This window comes from Mobula hypostoma, chromosome 2, assembly GCF_963921235.1.
Source record: "Mobula hypostoma chromosome 2, sMobHyp1.1, whole genome shotgun sequence".
In the NCBI taxonomy this organism is placed as follows: domain Eukaryota; kingdom Metazoa; phylum Chordata; class Chondrichthyes; order Myliobatiformes; family Myliobatidae; genus Mobula; species Mobula hypostoma.
The window spans coordinates 74,163,023-74,185,441 of record NC_086098.1 but is presented as its reverse complement, the minus strand read 5'-3'; the positions used below and the strand labels follow the sequence as shown (position 1 = coordinate 74,185,441).

The window sequence follows — 22,419 nt, the reverse complement described above, 5'->3', positions numbered from 1 at the left end:
GTGGCCCATAAGGTGCAGCCTGCACTCACTTGGTGATTAAGGATGCACAGATAGTCAGTGTGAGCCAAAGTTTCCTCTCTCAAAGTCTTGTAATTGATGGAAGAATTATCTGACTGGATGGCACATAAACAAAAGACTTTCAAAGGTATCTCAGTACATGTGACAATGATGAACAAATACCAACTACTCTGAAGCACAGGGATTCCTCTATCTACATATCTTCACACATTCACTCAGAATAGAGGGACATCCATTTAGAACGAAGATGAGGAGGAATTTCTTTCGCCAGAGGGCGGTGAATCTGTGCAGACCGTAAGACTACTTGCTCATAAGACATAGGAGCAGAATTAGGTCGTTTGGTTCATTGAATCTGCTCCATTATTCCATCCTGGCTGATTTATTATCCCCCTCAACCCCATTCTTCTCCATTTCCCCATAACCTTTGGTGCCCTGAATACTCAAGTATCTATCGACCTCTGCTTTAAATATATCCAATAACTTAGCCTCCACATCTGTCGTGGCAATGAATTTCACAGATTTACAAACCTCTGGCTAAAGAAGTTCTAAAGGGATATCCCTCCATTTTGAGGCTATGCCTCATGTTTGAGACCCCCCTTTAAGAGGAAACATTCTCTGCAAGTCCCCTCTATCTAGGCCTTTCAAGAGAGATTAGAGTCTTCTAGAAATGGAAGAGGAAGATCAAAGCTGACCAGAGCTTCATGCCGGGTGCTGACTATGGCCACAATCAGTGTGGAATTTGCCACAAGCCACATTGACAGATGCATTGACTGGGATCTACTCACGTTTCACTGGCAGCAGGACCGAGTGGTAAGGTTCCTCATCGCCTCGGAATCCTACAGGAAGACAACAATTCAGACATGTGGTCACTTTAAGCAGCACACACACCCTGGACCTGGAAGTTAATCTGAACAGGCTAACTCACGTTTGACAATGACGGCAGCAGAGCACGAAGCCTCCCCGTGGATGTTGAAGGCCACAGCCGTGTACTGCGCTGTGTCGTTGGTCGAGCATCTGCAAAGTGAAGCAAACCGGAGTTAACCACTGCACACCAAGGCTGATGTCACCTTTGCTCTAGCTGCTATGTGAAGAGGTTTCAGGGAGTACAGGAAAGGGAGAGAGCCCCATGTTAATTCCTTCACTAGTAGAAACTACCATATACGGAAGGAAATGGACAGTTGATGTTTTGGGTTGAGACCCTTCATCAGGACTGAAAGATAGAGGCCACAAGACCATAAGAAATAGGAGTGGAATTAGGCCATGTGGCACATTGAGTCTGCTCTGCCATTTCATTATGGCTGAAGTATTTCCTCTCTCAGCCCCAGTCTCCTGCCTACTCCTCTTCATTCCCTGACTAATTAAGAATCTATAACCTTTGCTTTAAATATACCTGATGACTTGGCCTCCATAGCCGCCTGTGGCAAAGAGTTTCACAGATTCACCACCCTCTGGCTAAAGACATTCCTCCTCACCTTGGTTCTAAATGGATGTCCTTCTACTCTGATGCTGTACTCTCTGGTCCTAGAATCGCCCACTATAAGTTTATCCTCTCCACATGCACTCTATCTAAGCCTTTCAATATTCAAAAGGTTTCAATGAGAACTCCATCATTCTTCTGAATTCCAGTGAGTACAGGCCCAGAACTATCAAATGTGTCTCATATGATAAACGTTGCAATAGATGATTCATTTTAGTAACCTCCTTTGAACCCTCTTCAATGTCAAAACTTCCTGTCTTAGATAAGGGGCCCAAAACTGTTCACAATACTCCAAGCGAGCCCTCACCAGTGCCTTATAAAGCCCCAACATTACATATTTGCTTTTATATTCTAGTCTTCTTGAAATGAATGTAAACATCGCATTTGCCTTTCTCACCACTGACTCAACCTGCAAGTTAATCTTTAGAGAATCCACCATGAGGACTCCCAAGTTCCTTTGCTCCTAGATTTTTGAATTTCTCACCATTTAGAAAATAGTTAACATTCTTATTTCTTCTACCAAAGAGAATGACACACACTGTCCAACACTGCATTCAACACAGCTCTGCCTTTAATACCAGCATTCCAAATAAACTGATTCCTAAGCTCCGGAACCTGGGCCTTAGCACTCAGATCTGCAGTTGGATCTTCAACTTCCTCACAGACAGGACCCAGGCTGTAAAAATAGGGGACAAGTTCTCCTCTACAATCACTCCGAGCACCGGTGCCCCACAAAGCTGTGTACTCAGCCCCCTGCTGTACTCACTGTACACCCATGATTCTGCAGCCAAGTTTCCATCAAACTCAATATATAAGTTTGCTGATGACACAATAATTGTAGGTCATATCTTGGGTAATGATGAGTTTGAGTACAGAGAGGAAATTAAGAACCTGGTGGCATGGTGCGAAGACAATAACCTATCCCTCAACGTCAGCAAGACAAAGGAATTGGTTGTTGACTTCAGAAGGAGTAGCGGACTGCACGACCCCATTTACATCGGTGGTGCGCAAGTGGAACAGGTCAAAAGCTTTAAGTTCCTCGGGGTCAATATCACAAATGGCCTGACTAGGTCCAACCAAGCAGAGTCCACTGCCAAGAACGCCCACCAGCGCCTTTACTTCCTGAGAAAACTAACGAAATTTGGCCTGTCCCCTCAAACCCTCACTGATTTTTATAGATGCACCGTAGAAAGCATTCTTCTAGGGTGCATCACAACCTGGTATGGAAATTGTCCTGTCCAAGACCGGAAGAGGCTGCAGAAGATCGTGAACACAGCACAGCACATCACACAAACCAATCTTCCGTCCTTGGACTCACTTGACACCGCATGCTGTCGGAGCAGTGCTGCCAGGATAATCAAGGACACAACCCACCCAGCCAACACACTTTTCGTCCCTCTTCCCTCTGGGAGAAGGCTCAGGAGCTTGAAGACTCGTACAGCCAGATATGGGAATAGCTTCTTTCCAACTGTGATAAGACTGCTGAACAGATCCTGACCCGGATCTGGGCCATACCCTCCAAATATCCAGACCTGCCTCTCGGTTTTTTTGCACTACCTTACTTTCCCTTTTCTATTTTCTATTTATGATTTATAATTTATATTTTTAATATTTACTATCAATTTGTACTCTAGGGAGCGCGAAGCGCAGAATCAAATATTGCTGTGATGATTGTACGTTCTAGTATCAACTGTTTGGCGACAATAAAGTATAAAGTATCTGCCACTTCTTTGCCCATTCTCCTAATCCATCTAAGTCCTATTTGCTTGCTCAACACTACTACCCCTCCACCTATCTTCATATCGTCTGCAAACTTGACCATAAAGCCTTCAATTCTGTCATGCAAATCATTGGCATACAACAAAAAGTAGTTCCAGCACAGACTCCTATGTACCACCACTAGTCACTGGCAGCCAATCAGAAAAGGCTCCCTTTATTCCCACTCTTTGCCACCTGCTAATCTGCTAATACTCTCTCCATTGCTGGTATCTTTTCTGCAATACCATGGGCTCTCAGATTATTAGTCAGTCTCATGTGTGGGACATTGGCAGAGGCCTTCTGAAAATCCAAGTACACAACAGCCACCGATTCTCCTTTGTCTATCCTGCTTGTTATTTCTTTAAAGAATACCTCAGGCAAGATTTTCCCTTAAGGAAACCATGCTGACTTTGGCCTATTTTATCATGTGCCTCCAAGTACCCTGAAACCACCTCTTCAATAATCAACTCCAACATCTTCCCAACCATTGAGGTCAGACTAACTGACCTATAATATCCTTTCTTCTGTCTTTCTCACTTCTTGTAGAGTGGGGTGATATTTGCAATTTTCCAGTACTCTAGAACTATGCTACACTCCACTGATTCCTGAAAGATCATTACTAATGTCTCCTCAATCTCTTCAGCCACCTTTTTCAGAACACTGGGGTGTAACACCATCTGATCCAGGGGACTTAACTACCTTCAGACCTTTCAGTTTCCCTAGCAATAGCAACTGCACTCACTTCTGCCCCCTGACACTCTTGAACTTCCACAAACTGCTAGTGTCTTCCACAGTGAAGACTGATGCAAAATACTTATTCAATTCATCTGCCATTTCCTTGTCCCCCATTACTACTTCTCCAGCATCATTTTCTAGTGGTCTGCCTTTCTTTTATACTCCATAAATCTGAAGAAACTTTTGGTATCCTCTTTATTATGAAAGTAAGCTTACTTTCATATTTCATCTTTTCCTTCTTTATGAATTTTTTCTTGCATTCTGTTGGTTTTTAAAAGCTTTCTAATCCTCTCACTTTCCGCTATTTTTTGCTTTATTATATGCCATCTCTTTGATTTCTCTTGTGAGCTATGGTTGCATCATCTTGCCTTCAGAATACTACTTCTTCCTTGGGATGTATCTATCCTGCTCTTTCTGAATTGCTCCCAGAAACTCCAACCATTGCTGCTTTGCCATCATCCCTGCTAGTGTTTCCTTTAAAGCAATTTTGGCCAGCTTTTCTATCATGCCTCTGTAATTCCCTTTACTCCACTGTAATACTGATACATCTGACTTTAGCTTCTCCTTCTCAAATCGCAGGGTGAATTCTATCAAAATATGATTACTGGCCCCTGACAATTCCTTTACCTTAAATTTTTCAATCAATTACGATTCATTGCACAACACCCAATCTAGAAAAACTGATCCCCTAGTTGACTCCATTACAAGCTGTTCTAAATAGCCATCGTGTAGGCATTCTACAAATTTCCCCTCTTTGGATTCAGAATCAACCTAATTTTCCCAATCTACCTGCATATTGAAACCCCCTATGACTGTCATAATATTACCCTTTTGATAATCATTTTCTATCTCCCATTGTAATTTGTAGATCACATTTTTCAGAGTCTGTAGATAACTCCCTTCAGGGTCTTTTGCAGTTTCTTAGCTCTACCCAGAACAATACCACACCTGCCGATCCTCTTTCTGATGATTTGATTTCATTTTTTACCAACAGAGGCATTCCATCCATTCTGCCTACCTGCCTGGCCTTTTGATACAATGTGTATCCTTGGATATTAAGATCACAGCTATAATGTTCTTTCAGCTATGATTCAGTGATGCCCACAACATCATACATGCAAATCTGTAACTGTGCTATAAGTTCATCTATCTTATTCCGTATACTGCGTATATTCAAGTATAACACCTTCGGACTTGTATTCATCACGCTTTTCAAATTTGTGCCCCCTTTTACATTGCAACTCATCCCACTGACTGCAATTTTGCCCTATCATCAGCCTATCCTTGCTAACAGTCTCACTACACACTGTTTCTGTTTATAAACCAACTACGTCATCCTCAGCCCTATCACTCCAGTTCCCATCCCTCGCCAAATTAGTTTAAACCCTTCCAAACAGCTCCAGCAAACCTGCTCACAAGGAACTTGATCCCCCTTGGGTTCAAGTGTAACCCAGCCCTTTCGTACAGGTTGTACCTTCCACAGAAGAGCTCCTAATGATTTTGAGCCTCTGCCCCCTTCACCAGTACCGCAGCCATGCATTCATCTGGCAAGTCATCCTATTCTTACCTTCACTGGCATGTGGTATAGGCAGCAATCCAGAGATTACTACACTGGAGGTCCTGCTTTTCAGCTTTCTACCTAGGTTCCTAGAATTTCTCTTCTGGACCTCCTCACCTTTCCTACCAAATGTCATAGTTGCCAATATGTACTAAGGCTTCTGGTTGCTCACCTTTCCCCTTTAGAATGCTATGAACTTGATCCGAGATATCCTTAACCCTGGCACCTGGGAGGCAACATGCTATCCAGGTGTCTCTATTGCGTCCACAGAATCTCATCTGTTCCTCTAACTATGGGATCTCCTGTTACTACTGCAGTCCTCTTCACCTCTCTTTTCTGCTGAGCCACAGGTCCTGACTCGGTGCCAGAGACCTGGTCACTGCGGCTCCCCCGGTAGGTCATCCCCTCAACAATAACCAATGTGGTATACTTACTGAGGGGATCAGCCACAGGGGTACTCTGCAGTGGTTGCCCATTTCCCTTCCTTCTCCTGACAGTCCCTAGTCAACTGCCTTCTGCAACTTCCCTGTAGCTCCTATCATATGTACGCCATCGAGCTGCAGCTCCAGTTCCTTAACACATTCTTGGCTGAGCTGCAGCTCGGTCCACCTGGTGCAGGTGTGTTTATCCGGGAGACTGGAGGTCTCCCAGAATTCCCATATCTCACACAGAGAACAAAACACTGCCCCTGGAACCATTCACACTGTGCTTTAATGGAGGGGAGATAACGAGTGTAAAGAGGTGAGGAGAAGGGCTGGAGCAAGAGTTGGCAGGTGATGGGTGGACCAAAATGGGGAGAGTAATAGGCACATAGAGTTAGGAAGGGTGAAGGTTGGGAATCATAACAGAGGTGATGGATGGAGGTGGCGAAGGCCTGCAGATGGTGGGACCTGATAAATAACAATAAAAATACGAGGGGTGATTGATAAGTTCGTGGCCTACGGTAGGAGTCAAAAACGTAGCGCATTTGTTTTTCAACCTAGTCCCCTCCTACATTTACACACTTAGACCAGCGGTCGTGGAGCATACGGATCCTGGACCTCCAGAAAGTGTCCACAGCAGGGGTGATTGGTAAGTTTGTGGTCTAAGGTAGAACGAGATGAGTTATACAGCTCTCTTTACATGCACATGCAGTTCAACTCTGAGTGATTATGCAGAAAGTTTGAAGTTAATAACTCATCAATTAATAACTCATCGGGGTGATTGATAAGTTCATGGCCTTTGGTAGAAGGAGGTGGGTTATTAACTTCAAACTTTCTGCATAATCAAAGAGTTGACCTGAATGTGCATGTAAGGAGATCTGTATAACTCATCTCCTTCCACCTTAGGTTACGAACTTATCAATTACCCATCTGTGGACACTTTCTGGAGGTCCAAGATCCGTATGCTCCACGACCGCTGGACTAAGTGTGTAAATGTAGGAGGAGACTATGTTGAAAAATAAATGTGCTAGGTTTTCTAAAATTGACTCCTTCTACCTCAGGCCACGAACATATCAATTACCCCTCGTATATATAGTATTAGTAGTGCAAAAAGAGAGCAAGAATACATTGGTGTAGTGTTCATGGTCCATTTGGATTCTGATGGTGGAGGCAAATATAATCATTGAGAATTGTTGCATGCTGCTACTTTACCTTCAGAAGAATGACTACCAATATTCCTTTAGCCTAGGACTCCCCACCATGCCATACATGTTATATTCATGCCATACCTTCTGAGGACTGCAACATTCACAAAGAGGACATGGGTTTAAGGTGAGAGGGGAAAGATTTAAAGGGGAAGTTGGGGGCAATTTATTCACAAAGTGGCATGTGTCTATATGGAATGAGCTGCTAGAAGTCAACACAAAATGCTGGAGGAACTAAACAGGTCAGGCACCATCCATGGAAAGGAATAAACAGTCAATGTTTCAGGCCAAGATACTTCATCAAAAGTCCTGATAAAGGGTCTCGGCCTGAAACGTCGACTATTTATTCCTTTCCATAGGTGCTGCCTGACCTGCTGAGTTCCTCCAGTATCAGTTGATTTTCTCCTGTTTGTGCAAGAAGTCATTAAGGCAGCTACAATAACAACATTTAAAAGACACTTGGACAGATACATGGATAGGCAAGGTTCAGGGGGACCTGGGCCAAATGAAGGCAAATGGGACTAACTAAGATGGGCATCTTGGTCAGCATGGCCAGGTGGGCCAAAGGGCTTTTTTCCATGAGGTGTGGTTTTATGTCTCTGCTGATGGAGCAGGTCTTCTTCAGTACAAAGTTATAAGTTATCTATAAAAATAACAGATTGCAACATTAGTAGGCTGATTATTTTCCAAAAATCTTTTATCTTAATATCCCTAAGAATTTAATTTGAAAATTACATTAGGTATATGAGAGGCAGTAACACTATTTTCAGATAAGTTGTTATAAAAAGCTATGTACCAGATACTTTGAGGGCCATGTAACAGAATTAGAAAGAGCTCATATCACTGTCTTAACATGCCCTTGGTAACAAGGTGTTAGCCAAGAAAACTTAATCTTCTGGGGAAGAGTGGAGATCCAGTCACGTCAGCTCAGCATTTTAGTGAGACCAGCTGTCACTGGTGTGGCACAGTATACATGTGGAAAGCAGATGACATCATCTGTTTAAATCTGCCATAAATGAACAATGTGAGAACTACATCATTGTCCAAGGAGACAAATCACAAAATATGCACATGAATTTCCCTGCTGCCTATTTTCCTGTGTCTGTAGTCTCGGAAATGAACCAAGTTAAGGCTCAGGGTAATCAAATCATCCATTCTCTGGATACTTCGATGCTGGCTGCAAGAATCTGAAGCAGTCCCCACCCATAGAATCCAAAGGGAGCAAGCTGCATTCCTCATCTTGGCAGACATTCCATTCTCTGAAGGGAGGCAGAGAGGAGCCAGGGAGAAATTGGAGCTGATTGATGTGAATGTGTTTATTGAAGATGAAAGAATTGGAGATTATCACGGGTAGAGAGAATTCAAGAATACTGGGCGTATTCAAATTAAAACACTAATTCACACAACGTAGCACAAGTCAGATGTCACACATTTCAGAAGCCTTCTTGTTTTTCCAGTTCTTGCTGTCTTCTCTAGGAAGAACGCCAACTCTCCGGGTCCATTGGAATTTGTTTCAATCATAAAAAGTGAAAATTAATGCGGATGAAAATATAGTAAAGGTAAATATCAAAATAGCACTGTTACACTACGATTGTGCAGTGAATTAAAGTGAATTTTATAAAGCTTTGCTAAACTTAACTTTTTATTGAAGTTATGTGACTACATTAAAATGAAAGTGTGTGTGACTGAAGGTTCAGCAATATCCTGCGTAATGTGCTGAGGGCCTGATGCACATTACATCCAGTCCCTCAGTTCAGTAATGGTCCATCTTGCTGCACTAATGCAGCAGGCATTTCAGTGCATTCCACCCCTCAGTGAGAAATCACAGCAATCCCATCAATTTGACACACTCATGGTTTTTACAAAAACCATCAACAGGCCAATTATACAATCCAACCCATGGACAGACTCAAGCAAGGATACTAAGTAAAAACTTCATAATTTTTTTTGTAAAATCCAGCAGGAATATTGTGATCAATTCTTGGCATCAAGCAAAGAGCGTCAAGATTTGAGAGAGGGTGCAGAAATTTCCCAAAGTAGAAGAGATGAGGAGGAATTTCTTAAGTCAGAGGGTGATGAGTCTGTGGAATTCATTGTCACACACGGCTGTTAAGGCCAAGTCATTGAGTGTATTTAAAGCAGTCAGGGTGTCAAAGATTACAGGGAGAAGGCTGGAGAATGGGTGGAGAGGGATAATAAATCAGCCATAATGCAATGGCAGATCAGACTCACTGGCCTAATTCTGCTCCAATGTCTTGTGGTCTTATGTTCAATAATGATGGCAGACCAGAGAAGGTAGGCTCTATCCATGAGGAAGGAGGAATGATGAAGGTTTGGGGGATGGTGAAGGTTGTGAATTGTTCAAAGTAAGTAAGGAGAAGGGGTTTTGTGAGGGAGAAAGATTGGCTTACGTTGCAGTTGTATCAGACACCGGTGAGGCCACATTATTTACTATGTGCAGTTTAGGTAAAAATCAAAGTAAATTTATTATCAAAGTACATACATGTTACCATATTGGAGATTGGGGTTGAGAGGAAAATTGGATCAGCAATGATGAAATGGCAGAGCAGACTTGATGGGCCAAATAGCCTAATTCTGCTCAAGTATCTGATGGTCTTACGGTCTTGAATACTATCTTGAGACTTATTTTCCTGCAGGCATTTATAGGTAAATAAAGAAATACAATAGAATTGATGAAAAACTATACATAAACAAAGACTGATAAACAGCCAATATGCAAAAGAAGACAGACTATGCAAATAAAAAGTAACAAATAATTCTAAGAACACAAGTTGTAGAACCCTTGAATGAGGTTGTGGAATCAGCTCAGAGCTGTGGTGAGTGACGTTATCCATGCCAGGTCAGTCTGTTACAGGAAAGATGCTACCAGACTGGAAAGACAGAAGAGATTTACAAGGATTTGGCCAGGGCTCCAGGGACTGAATTATAGGAAGAGGTTGGACCAGCTAGGACTTTTTTTTGCTGGAATGCAAAAGACGGAGGGGAGATCTTATGGAGGTGTATAAAATCATAAGGGTTATAGATAGGGTGAATGCGCACAGTCTTTTTCTCAGAATTGGGGTATCAAGAACTACTGAGGAAATTTTTGAAGAAATTACAAGTCGGCTAGACAAGGGAGATGCAGTGGATGTTGTATATTTGGATTTTCAGAAGGCCTTTGACAAGGTGCCACACATGAGGCTACTTAACAAGATAAGAGCCCATGGAATTACGGGAAAGTTATATATGTGGATAGGGAGTTGGCTGATTGGCAGGAAACAGAGAGTGGGAATAAAGGGATCCTATTCTGGTTGGCTGCCGGTTACCAGTGGTGTTGCACAGGAGTCCGTGTTGGGGCTGCTTCTTTTTACGTTGAACATCAACGATTTGGATTGTGGAATAGATGGCTTTGTGGCTAAGTTTGCTGATGATACGAAGATAGGTGGAGGGGCCAGTAGTGCTTAGAAAACAAAGAGTCTGCAGTGAGACTTGGATAGATTGGAAGAATGGGCAAAGAAGTGGCAAATGAAATACAATGTTGGAAAGTGTACGGTTATGCGCTTTGGCAGAAGAAATAAACGAGCAGATTATTATTTAAATGGGGAGAGAATTCAAAGTTCTGAGATGCAACGAGACTTGGGAGTCCTCGTGCAGGATACCCTTAAGGTTAACCTCCAGGTTGAGTCGGTGGTGAAGAAGGCGAATGCAATGTTGGCATTCATTTCTAGAGGAATAGAGTATAGGAGCAGGGATGTGATATTGAGGCTCTATAAGGCGCTGGTGAGACCTCACTTGGAGCACTGTGGGCAGTTTTGGTCTCCTTATTTAAGAAAGAATGTGCTGACGTTGGAGGGTACTGAGAAGATTCACTAGAATGATTCCGGGAATGAGAGGGTTAACATATGAGGAACGTTTGTCCGCTCTTGGACTGTATTCCTCGGAGTTTAGAAGAATGAGGGGAGACCTCATAGAAATATTTCGAATATTGAAAGGCATGGACAGAGTGGATGTGGCAAAGTTGTTTCCCATGATGGGGGAGTCTAGTATGAGGGGGCATGACTTAAGGATTGAAGGGCGCCCATTCAGAACAGAGATGCAAAGAAATTTTTTTAGTCTGAGGGTGGTGAATCTATGGAATTTGTTGCCATGGGTGGTAGTGGAGGCCAAGTCATTGGGTGTATTTAAGGCAGAGATTGATAGGTATCCGAGTAGCCAGGGCATCAAAAGTTATGGTGAGAAGGCGGGGGAGTGGGACTAAATGGGAGAATTGATCAGCTCATGATAAAAATGGCGGAGCAGACTTGATGGGCTGAATGGCTGACTTCTGCTCCTTTGTCTTATGGTCTACTGATCACAGCTTCAAGGTGAGAGGGGAATGTTTTGTACACTATAATGTGGAACTTGCTAGCAGTGGTTGAGGCAGGTACAATAACAATATTTAGAAGACACTGGAAACGTACATGAATAGGAACGGTTTAGAGGGACATTGTCCAGACTTGAGCAATTTGGTCTAACTTAGATGGGCATCTTGGTCAGTATGGGCAAGTTGAGCTGAAAGTCTTGTTTCTGTGCTCTATAACTCCATGATTGGTGATGAAGGACACAGATGTGAGTTAAGTGAGACAAGGCTGTGGTAAAGCCAGGAAAGTCTTGACCTGAGTTTTGAGATCTGAAATGTGTGGCCAGAAAGGGTAATGAAACCTGAATAAGTGGTAACATTAAGAGCTGTACTGACACACACAATTGGATAAAACCTTCTGTGCTACATCACTCCATTTTTGCAGGAATGTTGGAAGAATAACCATTGGTTACCATGGGTTCCCTGGGATTTCTTTATTCTGCTATACCAACTCACCTGTTAATCTCCAAGGAGTGGACACCATGATAACTATCCATCCTGTATTTGGCTGGTATTCCTGTCTGGTCAATGTAGATGTCATCTTTATACCTACCAACAAAATACAAACAGGTCAGTTTGACTGCTATTCAACCAAGGGGAATGACCAGTGTTTATCCAGATGGTGACGCATGAGGAGGAAGTTAAAGGAAGTACTTATCCCTTGTCACCCCACTGAATCATAAATAAGTAGAGACTTCCTACATTTCCTACAGTTTTTTCCTGGCTGATAAACATTTGGGACATCTGGGATTGTGGAAATTCTCTGTCAATAGATTAGATTAATTAACATCACTTTCATGTTCTTTTTAAGAGAAACTTATCCTCAAGTATGTTTGTACCTATTTGTACATCAACCTTGGAATTCCACTCGGTCCTACCCTCTTCTCGCTGCTGCTGTCTGGCAAGAGGTCCAGAAGCCACGAGTGTCATGGCACCAGGTTTGGGTTGGTGGGTGGTTGGGAGGTAAGGGACATGTTTTTCCGTTGTTTTGTTGCTGTTCTATTGTTGTTGTTGCTTGCGTTGTTCTGCTGAACATCGTGGCACCAGAATGTGTGGTGACATTTGCGGACTGACCCAGCACATCCTTATGTTGTCTTGGTTGTTAGAGCAAACTAAGCATTTCACTATAAATGGCAATGTACAGATGATAAATAATTAAATCTGAATCTGAGGTTCTGCAACACCTACATTTCACCAACCATCATGTTTTGGAACTGGCCTGCAAATTTTCTAAAATGCCGGAGACCGAGGGGAGATCCGATAGAAGTTTATAAGATTATGAGAAGCATAGATGGAGCAGACGAGGAGTATCTGTTTCTCAGGGTTGAAATATCTAATACCAGAGAGCATGCATTGAAGGTGAGAGGTAGGTTCAAGTGAGGGGCAAGTTTTTCCACTTCAGAGAGTCATATATGCCTGGAATGCGCAGCCTAGTATAGTGGTAGAGGCAAATACTTTACAGAATTTTAAAGAGACATTAGGAAAGGCCCATGGATGTATGGAAGATGGCAGGATTAGCGTTTGGGTGTTGTTACTTGGTTTTTACGCTGGTTCAGCACAACATTGTGGGCCGAATGGCCTGTTCCTGTGCTGTACTGTTCTATGTATTAGATAACCCTATTCCTTCCTCAGCAACAGAACACTACCAACCCAGTGGTGGGGATCTTTGATGATGGATGCTGCCTTCCTGAGGTAGCATGTCCTGTAGGTGCTGTCAATGGTGGGAAGGGCTGTCTAATGAAGTTTGTACTTCACACTGACTCAAGCACAGGTGGTATGATGTTGGACACAAGATTATGATGTACCAGGTGTGCTTGATGGCTGTTCTCCAACTAGACATCCCCAAATATTGGATGAAATTATAATAATACAAACACAGTTGAAATGGTGTAACATGCTTTTGCCTACTATATGTATATATTGCTCCCAACTACAGGAATTTCACCCAAATACTGTACTTGATTTTACTGGGCCTGCTGTATGATTCATTCAGATATTTATTTGTCACATGTACATCACAACAGAAAGTGAAATGTGTTGTTTGCACTAACAACCAACACAACCCTGAGGATGTGCTGGGGACAGCATGCCTATGTTGCCGCACATTCTGACACCAACAAAGCATGTCCAAAATGCTCAACAGAACAAAACAAAACAGAACGCAGCAAGCTGAAAACAATAACAACAAAATAAAACCTATTTCTCCCTCCCACTCACAGACAGTCTTCCAACCCTAGGACAGGCCTCTGGGCCTCCAGCCTGAGTAATGAATCATTAAGGAAATAGAAGAATGTACAGTGGTAGAATGCAGGGTGTGGGGATTGGGTAAAGTAGCAAATGACAAGAAATGTCAAATTGAGTCAGAGAGGGGGAGAGGTCCGTGAAAGATGCAAAGTAAGTGGCAATAGCACTATACTGTTGTATATTTAAGTATATGTCATGCATATACTTCCTGTAAACCTGTACATCCACAAAAAAATTTATCTGTCAATATTTTCACATTATTTTATGTACTGTATGTGATTGAACCTTGCAGAATTTTTTCTATTTCTGCATAAATATGACCTAAAATATGACCTAAGTCCTAAAATTAGATAAAGAGAACGCAATTAATTAGATAATAAAAACATTATACTTGTTAATTTATTCATTGAGAAAAATGATCCAATACTGCATGTATTTGTTGGGAAAGGCATGTGAGAGTCTGGGGTAATGCCTTCGATAAAAGCATTTTGGAGTCAGGTGTTCAATGAGATGAGATTGGAGGTGTGGGTTGTGGAGGTGCCCTGCCTGACAAAAAAAAGACACACAAAGTCTGATTACTGGCACAGCCTGCTCTTCCCAAGATCAATCTGTTTATGTGCACTGTGCCTCAATCAAAACAACTTTGAGGACCTTGAAAGAACTGTAGAGATGCATGAAGCTGGAAAATGCTACAAAAGCGTTTCTAAAGACCTGAGTGTTCATCGGAGAAATTGTCTACAAATGGAGGAAACTCAGTTCTGCTGCTACTCTCCCTTGGAGTGGGCATCCTACAAAGATCAGACCAAGAGCACAATGTGAAATGCTGAAGGAGCTAAAAAAAAACCCAAAGGGTAACAGCAAAAGACCTGCAGCAATCTTGTGAAATTGCAAAAGTCTCTGTTCATGCGTCCACTATAAGGAAAACTCTGAACAAGAATGGTGTTCATGGAAGGACACCGAGGAGGTAACCACTGCTCTCGAAAAAAAAATATTGCTGCACATCTCAAGTTTGCAAAAGACCACATGGATGTTCTACAACGCTTCTTGGACAATGCTGAACTTCTTGGCAGAAATGCACATTGCTATGTTTGGAGGAAAAAGGGCACTGTACATCAACACCAAACTCTCATCCCAACTGTGAAGCATGGTGGAAGAATCATCATGGTTTGGGGCTGCTTTGCTGTCATTGTCAATAGCTTGCAGTTATTGAGGGAACAATGAATGCAAGATTGTATCAGGACATTTTACAGAAGAATATGAGGGTAGCAGGCCGTCACCTGAAGCTTAATAGAAGTTGGATAATGCAAGAAAATAATGATCTGAAAGACAAGAGTAAATCAACAACAGAATGGTTTAAAAAGAAGATGATTCATGTTTTGGAACGGCTGAGTCAAAGTCCTAACCTTAATCCTGTAGGAATGTTGTGGAGGGACCTGAAGGACATGCAAGGGAGCCCACCAAGATCCCACAGTTTTGTTATGAAGAATGGCCTAAAATTCCTCCAAGCCAATATACAGGACTGATCAACAGTTACCAGAAATGTTTGGCTGAAGTTATTGCTGTCCAAGGGCAGGGGTTGGCAACCTTTTTGCCTCTGTGGGCCGGATCACGTATTAATGAGTGGACAGTGGGCCAGGTAAATGCCATAAAAAACTTGAAATATAGGAATTATCCACTTAAATACATCTAGTTATGTTTGCCTCAAATTAATAACGTATGCTAGAAAATAATTTGTGCCTAACCAAGAATGCCAATTAGTAATCAAAGAACTCAGTGTAGTTGCAACTTATTTCAATCAAGGCATCTTTTGAATCTATTAATAGGACACAAAGAATCTTTAAACATAAAACGTATGAACATGATGCATTGAATGGTGGTAAATTAAGTATAATAAAAAATTTTTTTAATGCAAACAGTCAATAAATCAATGTGAAACTGTTGCTGTTTGTTGCTTGAAAGTTTCTCAATATTGGGTGTCAGACTTGTTGATGCCAAGAGCAAGACATTATCCGGATGGGCATCAGTCAATTTTGTTCTCAAATGGTTCTTGGTGTGCTTCATTTTTGAAAATAATTGCTCACATAGATAAGTGCTGCCAAATATCTGGATATTTAGCATGGATTTCTTGTTAAAACACAGTGACGCTGTTTCTGTTTACAAATTTGAACGATCCCATCTAAAAACCTGCGCGTGCACGGAGAGTATCTAATACATATTAATAAGGTAGTCTGCCTTCCCGTCATTCGTATATACCAGTGTTTGGTTTGGAACAAAAAGGAACCTGGGGCCATTGTAACAAGACGCCATGCATGTCCATCAGTGTGGTCGCATGAAACACTCAGAATAAGGGGGGGGGGGGGAGAAAATCGCTCGAGTGCCAGATAAGCACAGTATCCCAATATTTGCTCGCGGGCCGGATGTGGCCCGCAGGCCGTAGGTTGCCTACCCCTGTCCAAGGGGGTCACAGTAGTTACTGAAAACAAATAAATACATGTAATATTTGCAATAGAGGCATGGTGCAGTTAAAACAGAAAGCAACAAATACTGGACTGAAAGTGCCGTATTTGAATGCATATAGCATGAGAAATAAAATGGACGATCTTGAAATTCACCTACAGATTGGCAAGTATGATGTTGTGGCCATCTCTGAAAGTTGGTTAAAGGATGGCTGCCATTGGGAGTTGAGTGTCCAAGGATATACGGTGTATTGGAAAGATAGATTAGTAGGCAGAGGGGGTGGTGTGGCTCTGTGTATAAGAAATAATATTAAATAATTAGAAAGAGATGAAATAGGATCGGAAGGTGTAGAGTCTCTATGGGTAGAGTGAAGAAATGGCAAGGGTAAAAGGACCCTAATGGCAGTTGTATACAGCCCTCCAAACAGCAACTGGGATGTGAATTACAAATTACAACAGGAGATAGAAAAGGTGTGTCAGAAGGGCAACGTTAGGATAATCATTGGGGATGTTAACATGAAAGTAGTTGGGAAAACCAGACCAGTACTGGACCACGTGAGAGAATTTGTAGAATGTCTAAGGGATAGCTTTTTAAGAACAGCTTGTTGTTGAACCCATGAACACTACATTAATATTATTTTCTTTTAATGGTTGTTTTTGCACTAATTGTGTGTGTGTATGCATTTGTATTATGTGTATGTGTGTGTCTCTGTCTGTCTCTGTATTTCGTATTGTAATTTGTAGTTATTTATTAAGTATTGTAATGTACTGCTACCACAAAACAATGAATTTCACAATATATTCCAGTGATATTAAACCAAATTCCAATGCTAAATTGGAAGTTGAAGTAAATCACATCAGTGACAAGGTTTATATTGCAAGGCTTGAGATTAGAGTACAGTCTTCAATTCAGCTCCACCCTGACATACTGCAGACAGTGTCAGACTCCCAGTTTACAAAGTGTTATTAGCAATATGACCTCTCACCTTCAGAAAATGTGGTCTCGTGAGGGAAAACACTTGTTCATATCAATGACACTCTTGAAATGAGTGTGGCTAATTTTAACTGGCAGTGGTCAAGCTACAATCCCCCAGAGTTCAGATCTCAACTTCTGGAGATCCACATGACATCCCCAGAGAAGCACTTAGATTAACTTTTGTGCTTTCATTATATTCCCCAAATGCATGGTGATTAAAATACCTCATACTTCACACTGACTCAAGCACTGATGACATGATGTTGGACACAAGATATGAAGCAGATGCTGGGTGTATTCAATGACTGTTCTCCATGCTGGGCATTACAGGGAGGGGAATGCCAAGTTCCATGGTGGAAAGTATGCTACATAGGACTTGGCTGGGTTTGGGGTTTCAGTGGGGAGAAGTCCATCAGTGTGGACCAAACACCAGATGTTTTGGGCAGAGGTGGGAGATCTGTGAGCAAAGTTCAAAGGATGGGAAGCAACGTTTTAGAAAAAGCTTCTTGCTTTCTTCTGTCAGATTTCTGAACAGATAATGAATCCATGAGCACCATCTCACTAGCTTGCTCTCTTTTTGCACTACTTTTTAAAAAAATATTTCATATTTAACGTATTGCAGTGCAATGCTGCCGCAAAACAACAAACTTCACAACATATGCTAGTGATGATAAACCTGATCCTGATTCTGGGCAGATCTTGGATGCACTGTTGAAAATACCCTGACTTGTTGCTTCGCAGCATCAATCATTTGGGTCTGTGGAGTTCCATTGCTGAAATAGAGTTACCATAGTGTAGGTCTGTTCAAGATCTTGATGGTTGTTGAAATGTAGTGGATCCTGAACCTGGTACCCTGGGACTTCAGGCTTCTGTACCTCCTGCACTCCGGCAGTAGTGGGAAGATGGCGTGGTCCAGATGGTAGTGATCCCGAGGCTCAGCCCCCAGTAAAAGTAGCGTTATACTGTTTACTTTTTAACATGTGTCGTAAATGCACCTTATGCAAAAATATCAGTCTTCTGGAATATATTTATTATTTGTTAATTGATTTGTGGTAAAATTACTTTGTGTGTTGTGTGTGAGTTATACGTATTGTGTTGTGCACCTTGGTCCAGCAGCATGTTTCTTCATTTGGAGGTATACATGCACACAGTTAAATTACTATAAACTTGAACTTGAAATGGCATAACTGTTGCTGCTACAAAAAAAACTAATTTTCATGCCCCTGTATGAAAGTGGATAGTTCTATAAGGAGACTCAAGTCACACATTCCCTCAGGGACCCATGCACACTGCCATAATCCTTAATACAATCTTAAATTGTACCAACCATGATGACAAACAGACAGCGTGAAGTTAGTCTAAATTCCTCCCACCAGTTGTCGTGGGCATTGAGCTGTTGGTGACATGAATCCATCTCAGCATTTGATCTTTTCTCTTTGGAATTCTATTTTGTATAATTAGAAAGCACGGGCAAAACTCTGATTGGTAAAGATCACTTATCAATAGTGATAGCTGTCATACACCATGCCTGTTGATGTTATATTTGGGTAGTTGTTAACCTCATTATTTTAGTTGTTGCATATAAATAGCATGGGTGGGAATTCAGACTGAGCATATTAAGTATTCATACACAAGCTACATTGTTGACTTCAGAAAGGGAAACATGCACCAGTCTACATTGAGGGTTTGGGGGTGGAGAGAGTCAGCAGTTCTGAATTCCCTAGATGCTAACATATCAACTTATCTGTCCAGGTCCCCATACATAGATGGAATCCCTAGGTGTGTCAGGGTCTTTCATTTCCAAGGGGGTTCAACAAGACACCAAACACTCTAAGAAACCTACAGATGTACTGTTGAGATATCGTGTCTGGTTCCATCATGGTCTGATACAGCAATCTGAATGTATAAGAACATAAAGAAGGTGCAAAGAGTAGTGGACTCAGTCCAATCCATCACAGACATGTCCCTCACCACCACCGGTAGTATCTACAGGAAGCTCCACGTTAAGAAGGCAACGTCCATCATCAAAGGTTACCACTATGCCATCTTCTCACAGCTACCATCAGGTAGGAGGTGTACAAACCTGTAGTCTCACTCCACTGGTTCAAGTGCAAGTGCGAGTTCAAGTCTTTTGTTATGCAAGTGTACATATATACAGCCAAATGAAACAACTTTTGAACCAAGGTGCACAACACAGTATGTATAACAAACAATGTAATATTATGACAAATAAATTAACAAATAATATGTTCCAGATGATTGACATTTAGCACTTGGTGCATTTATGCCACGTCAAAAAGAAAACAGTATAACACTATTGGCGCTTCATAAGTGACGAGACCTGGGTGGCAGCAGGGAGTTCAGTAGTCTCATTGTCTTCGGGAAGAAGCTGTTTCCTAACTTAACAGCCTTTTTCCTAATGCTACGGTACCTTCTGTTTGATGGTAGGGGGTCAAAGAGGTTGTGGGACGGATGGGAGGATTCTTTGACAATGCTAAGAGTCCTACGTATGCAGCACTGCTGATAAGTGTCTTTGATGGGTGGAATAGAGACCCTCACGATCATCTCAGCAGTCCTCGCATCCTTTACAGGGTCTTGTTCCAGGTTCCGGAATAGTTCATTTCGTTCTTGGACCAATCAGCACAACCCTAATCATGATCTAAACCCTAAATCCTATTCACTGCAGCAACATTATAACCACATTGCATTACAATGTACTTTGCTTTTATTTTGTTCTAGTTGTGTTTTTTTCTTGTAAATATTGTGTAGAGTTTATGTTGTCCTGAGTGAATGTTGATTATCTGATGGAATGTACCGGTGATGCTGCTGCAGTAAGTTTTTCAATGCAGCTGTGCAGACGTGTACTGTACACGTGCATATTACAATAAAATTAAATTTGACTAATTGAAATTTGAAGCCTCCAAAAGTCTCGGCTTAAATCTTGCCAATTATTATTCTGTGAAGGAGATGGAAAGTGTGTGCCCTGTGCACACCTGAAATGAATATGGCAGATGAATCAGAATAAATAGATTCAAAATACCCAAGTGAAATGATTGGTAAACACAAGAGATTCTGCAGATGTTGGAAATCCTGAGTAACACACACAAAATACTGGAGGAACACAGCAGGTCAGGCAGCATCCATGGAGGGGAATAAAAGTCAATGTTTCGGGCCATGACCCTGCCTGACCTGTTGAGTTCCTCCAGCATTTCATGAAATGACTGGCCACATTGTTAAATTTTATATTACCACCATTTTCCTCAGTTTGGTTCTGTGAGGACAAGTTTTCACATTCTCAGATTTCTAAGCATATTTAAAGAAACACCACTACAACATCTTACATCATGCAGGACTGAATGTAGCTTAAATGTACAGAAATGTAATCAAGTAAATGTTTACAGCAAAAAGTACTCAGGCAGGTGGTCGAAGCCTTGGTCAAAGAGTCAAGTTTTATGGAACATTTACAGGAAGTCAAACAGACACACACACACGGGGAAGGGAATTCTAGAGCAGAGACCCAGACTGCCGAAGGCAAGGCCATTGTTACATCGATCTGAAACTGAATGATGTGCCAGGGAGAAGATATGGAGGAAAAGAGGTAACTCAGAGGGTTAAAGGATGACAATGAAGAAGAGACATGAATAGATTTGCATGTGAATAAGATAGCTCTAAATATGCCAAGTTGCTGTTAACTGAAACCCCCAAGACTGGTTAAAGGGGAACAGAACGTGGTGCAAGTTGAGGTGCAGGTAGAATCTCTTCATATACATCTCAAAGTTCAAAAGTTCAAAGCTAATTTAGTATCATAGTAGACATATGTTATACTACTTGAGATTCATTTTCTTCCAGGCATTTACAGGAAAATAAAGAAACACAACAGGATTTATGAACAACTACACTTAAAGACTGACAAACAGCCAATGTGCAAAAGAAGACAAGCTGCAAATAAAAAGGTAATACTCAGAAGATGAATTGTACTGTCTTTGAAAGTGAACCTATAGGTCATAGAATCGGTGAGTGAAGTTATCCATGCTGGTTCAGGAGCCTGATGGTTGTAGGGTAATAACTGTTCCTGAACCTGGTGGCGTGGGACTTCAAGCTTCTGTACCTCTTTCCTGATTGTAGTAGCGAGAAGAGAGCATTGCCTTGATGCTGGAGGTCCTTAATGATGGATACTGATTTACTGCATGTAAATGATAGGTAGTGCTTTGACTGTCATGGACTGGGCTATATCCACCATTCTTTGTTGACATGTTCCTGGATTGCTTTGGAGATTCTCACCCTGTGACAATTAACTCCAGCAGTCACTTAAGGCCCTTCAGGATTATTTCCTCTGGTAATTGGTATTGGGATGCAGTGAAAAACTTTGCTTTGTATACTATCGATACTGATCATTCCAAACATCAGTATATCGAGCTAGACAAGAGGAAAGGCAATAACAGAATGCAGAATAAAGTGTTACAGTTATAGAAAAAGTGTAGTACAGACAGATAATAAGGTGCAAGGGCCGCTGTGAGGTAGATTGTGAGGTCAAGAGTTCATTCATATCATATAGGAGTTCCATTCAAGAGTCTGATAAGAGCGGGATAGAAGCTGTCCTTGATGGTACATGTTTTCAAGCTTTTGTATTTTCTGCCAGATGGGGAAGGGGTGGCTGGGGAGGAAATGATAGAGATGAGGGGTCCTTGAATACATTGGCTGCCTTCCTGAGGCAATGGGAAGTGTAGATGGAGCCCATACAGAGAGGCTGAGCTGTGTCCATAATTCTCAGCAATTTCTTGCAAACTTGGACAGAGCAAATGTCATTCCAAACCATGCAGAATCTGGATAGGATGCTTTCTATGGTGCATTGAGTAAAAATTGGTTAAGGTCAATGGGGACATATCAAGTTTGCTTAGCCTTTTGAGAAAGTTCTGGGAAATGTGGCTAAAAGAGTTATGGTCAAAGAGATAGATCAGATTAGTTTTATTTGACACAGGTATGTCAAAATATACAGTGCAATGTGTTGTTTGCATCAATGACCAGCACAGTCTGAGGATATGCTGGAGGCAGTCTGCAAGTGTCGCCATGCTTCCAGCTCCCACATAGCATGCTTACAATTTATTAACCCTAGCCCATGTGTCTTTGGAGTGTGGGAAGAAACCAGGTCACCTGGAGGAATCCCATGCAGT

At 41.8% G+C, this 22,419-nt stretch overlaps 1 protein-coding gene across 4 annotated transcripts in view; it reads right to left on the bottom strand.

Moving 5' to 3' along the window:
- The window catches only part of myom2b (myomesin 2b), a 215,749-nt gene that overhangs the window by 90,063 nt on the left and 103,267 nt on the right, over positions 1 to 22,419 (bottom strand). For all 4 annotated transcript variants that reach the window (XM_063038773.1, XM_063038763.1, XM_063038783.1 and 1 more), the window contains exons 6-8: positions 12,029 to 12,121; positions 944 to 1,032; positions 804 to 854 (exon numbers count right to left, since the gene is read on the bottom strand). In XM_063038773.1, the coding sequence (XP_062894843.1) occupies positions 804 to 854; positions 944 to 1,032; positions 12,029 to 12,121 (233 nt within the window). The remainder of the gene's footprint in view (positions 1 to 803; positions 855 to 943; positions 1,033 to 12,028; positions 12,122 to 22,419) is intronic.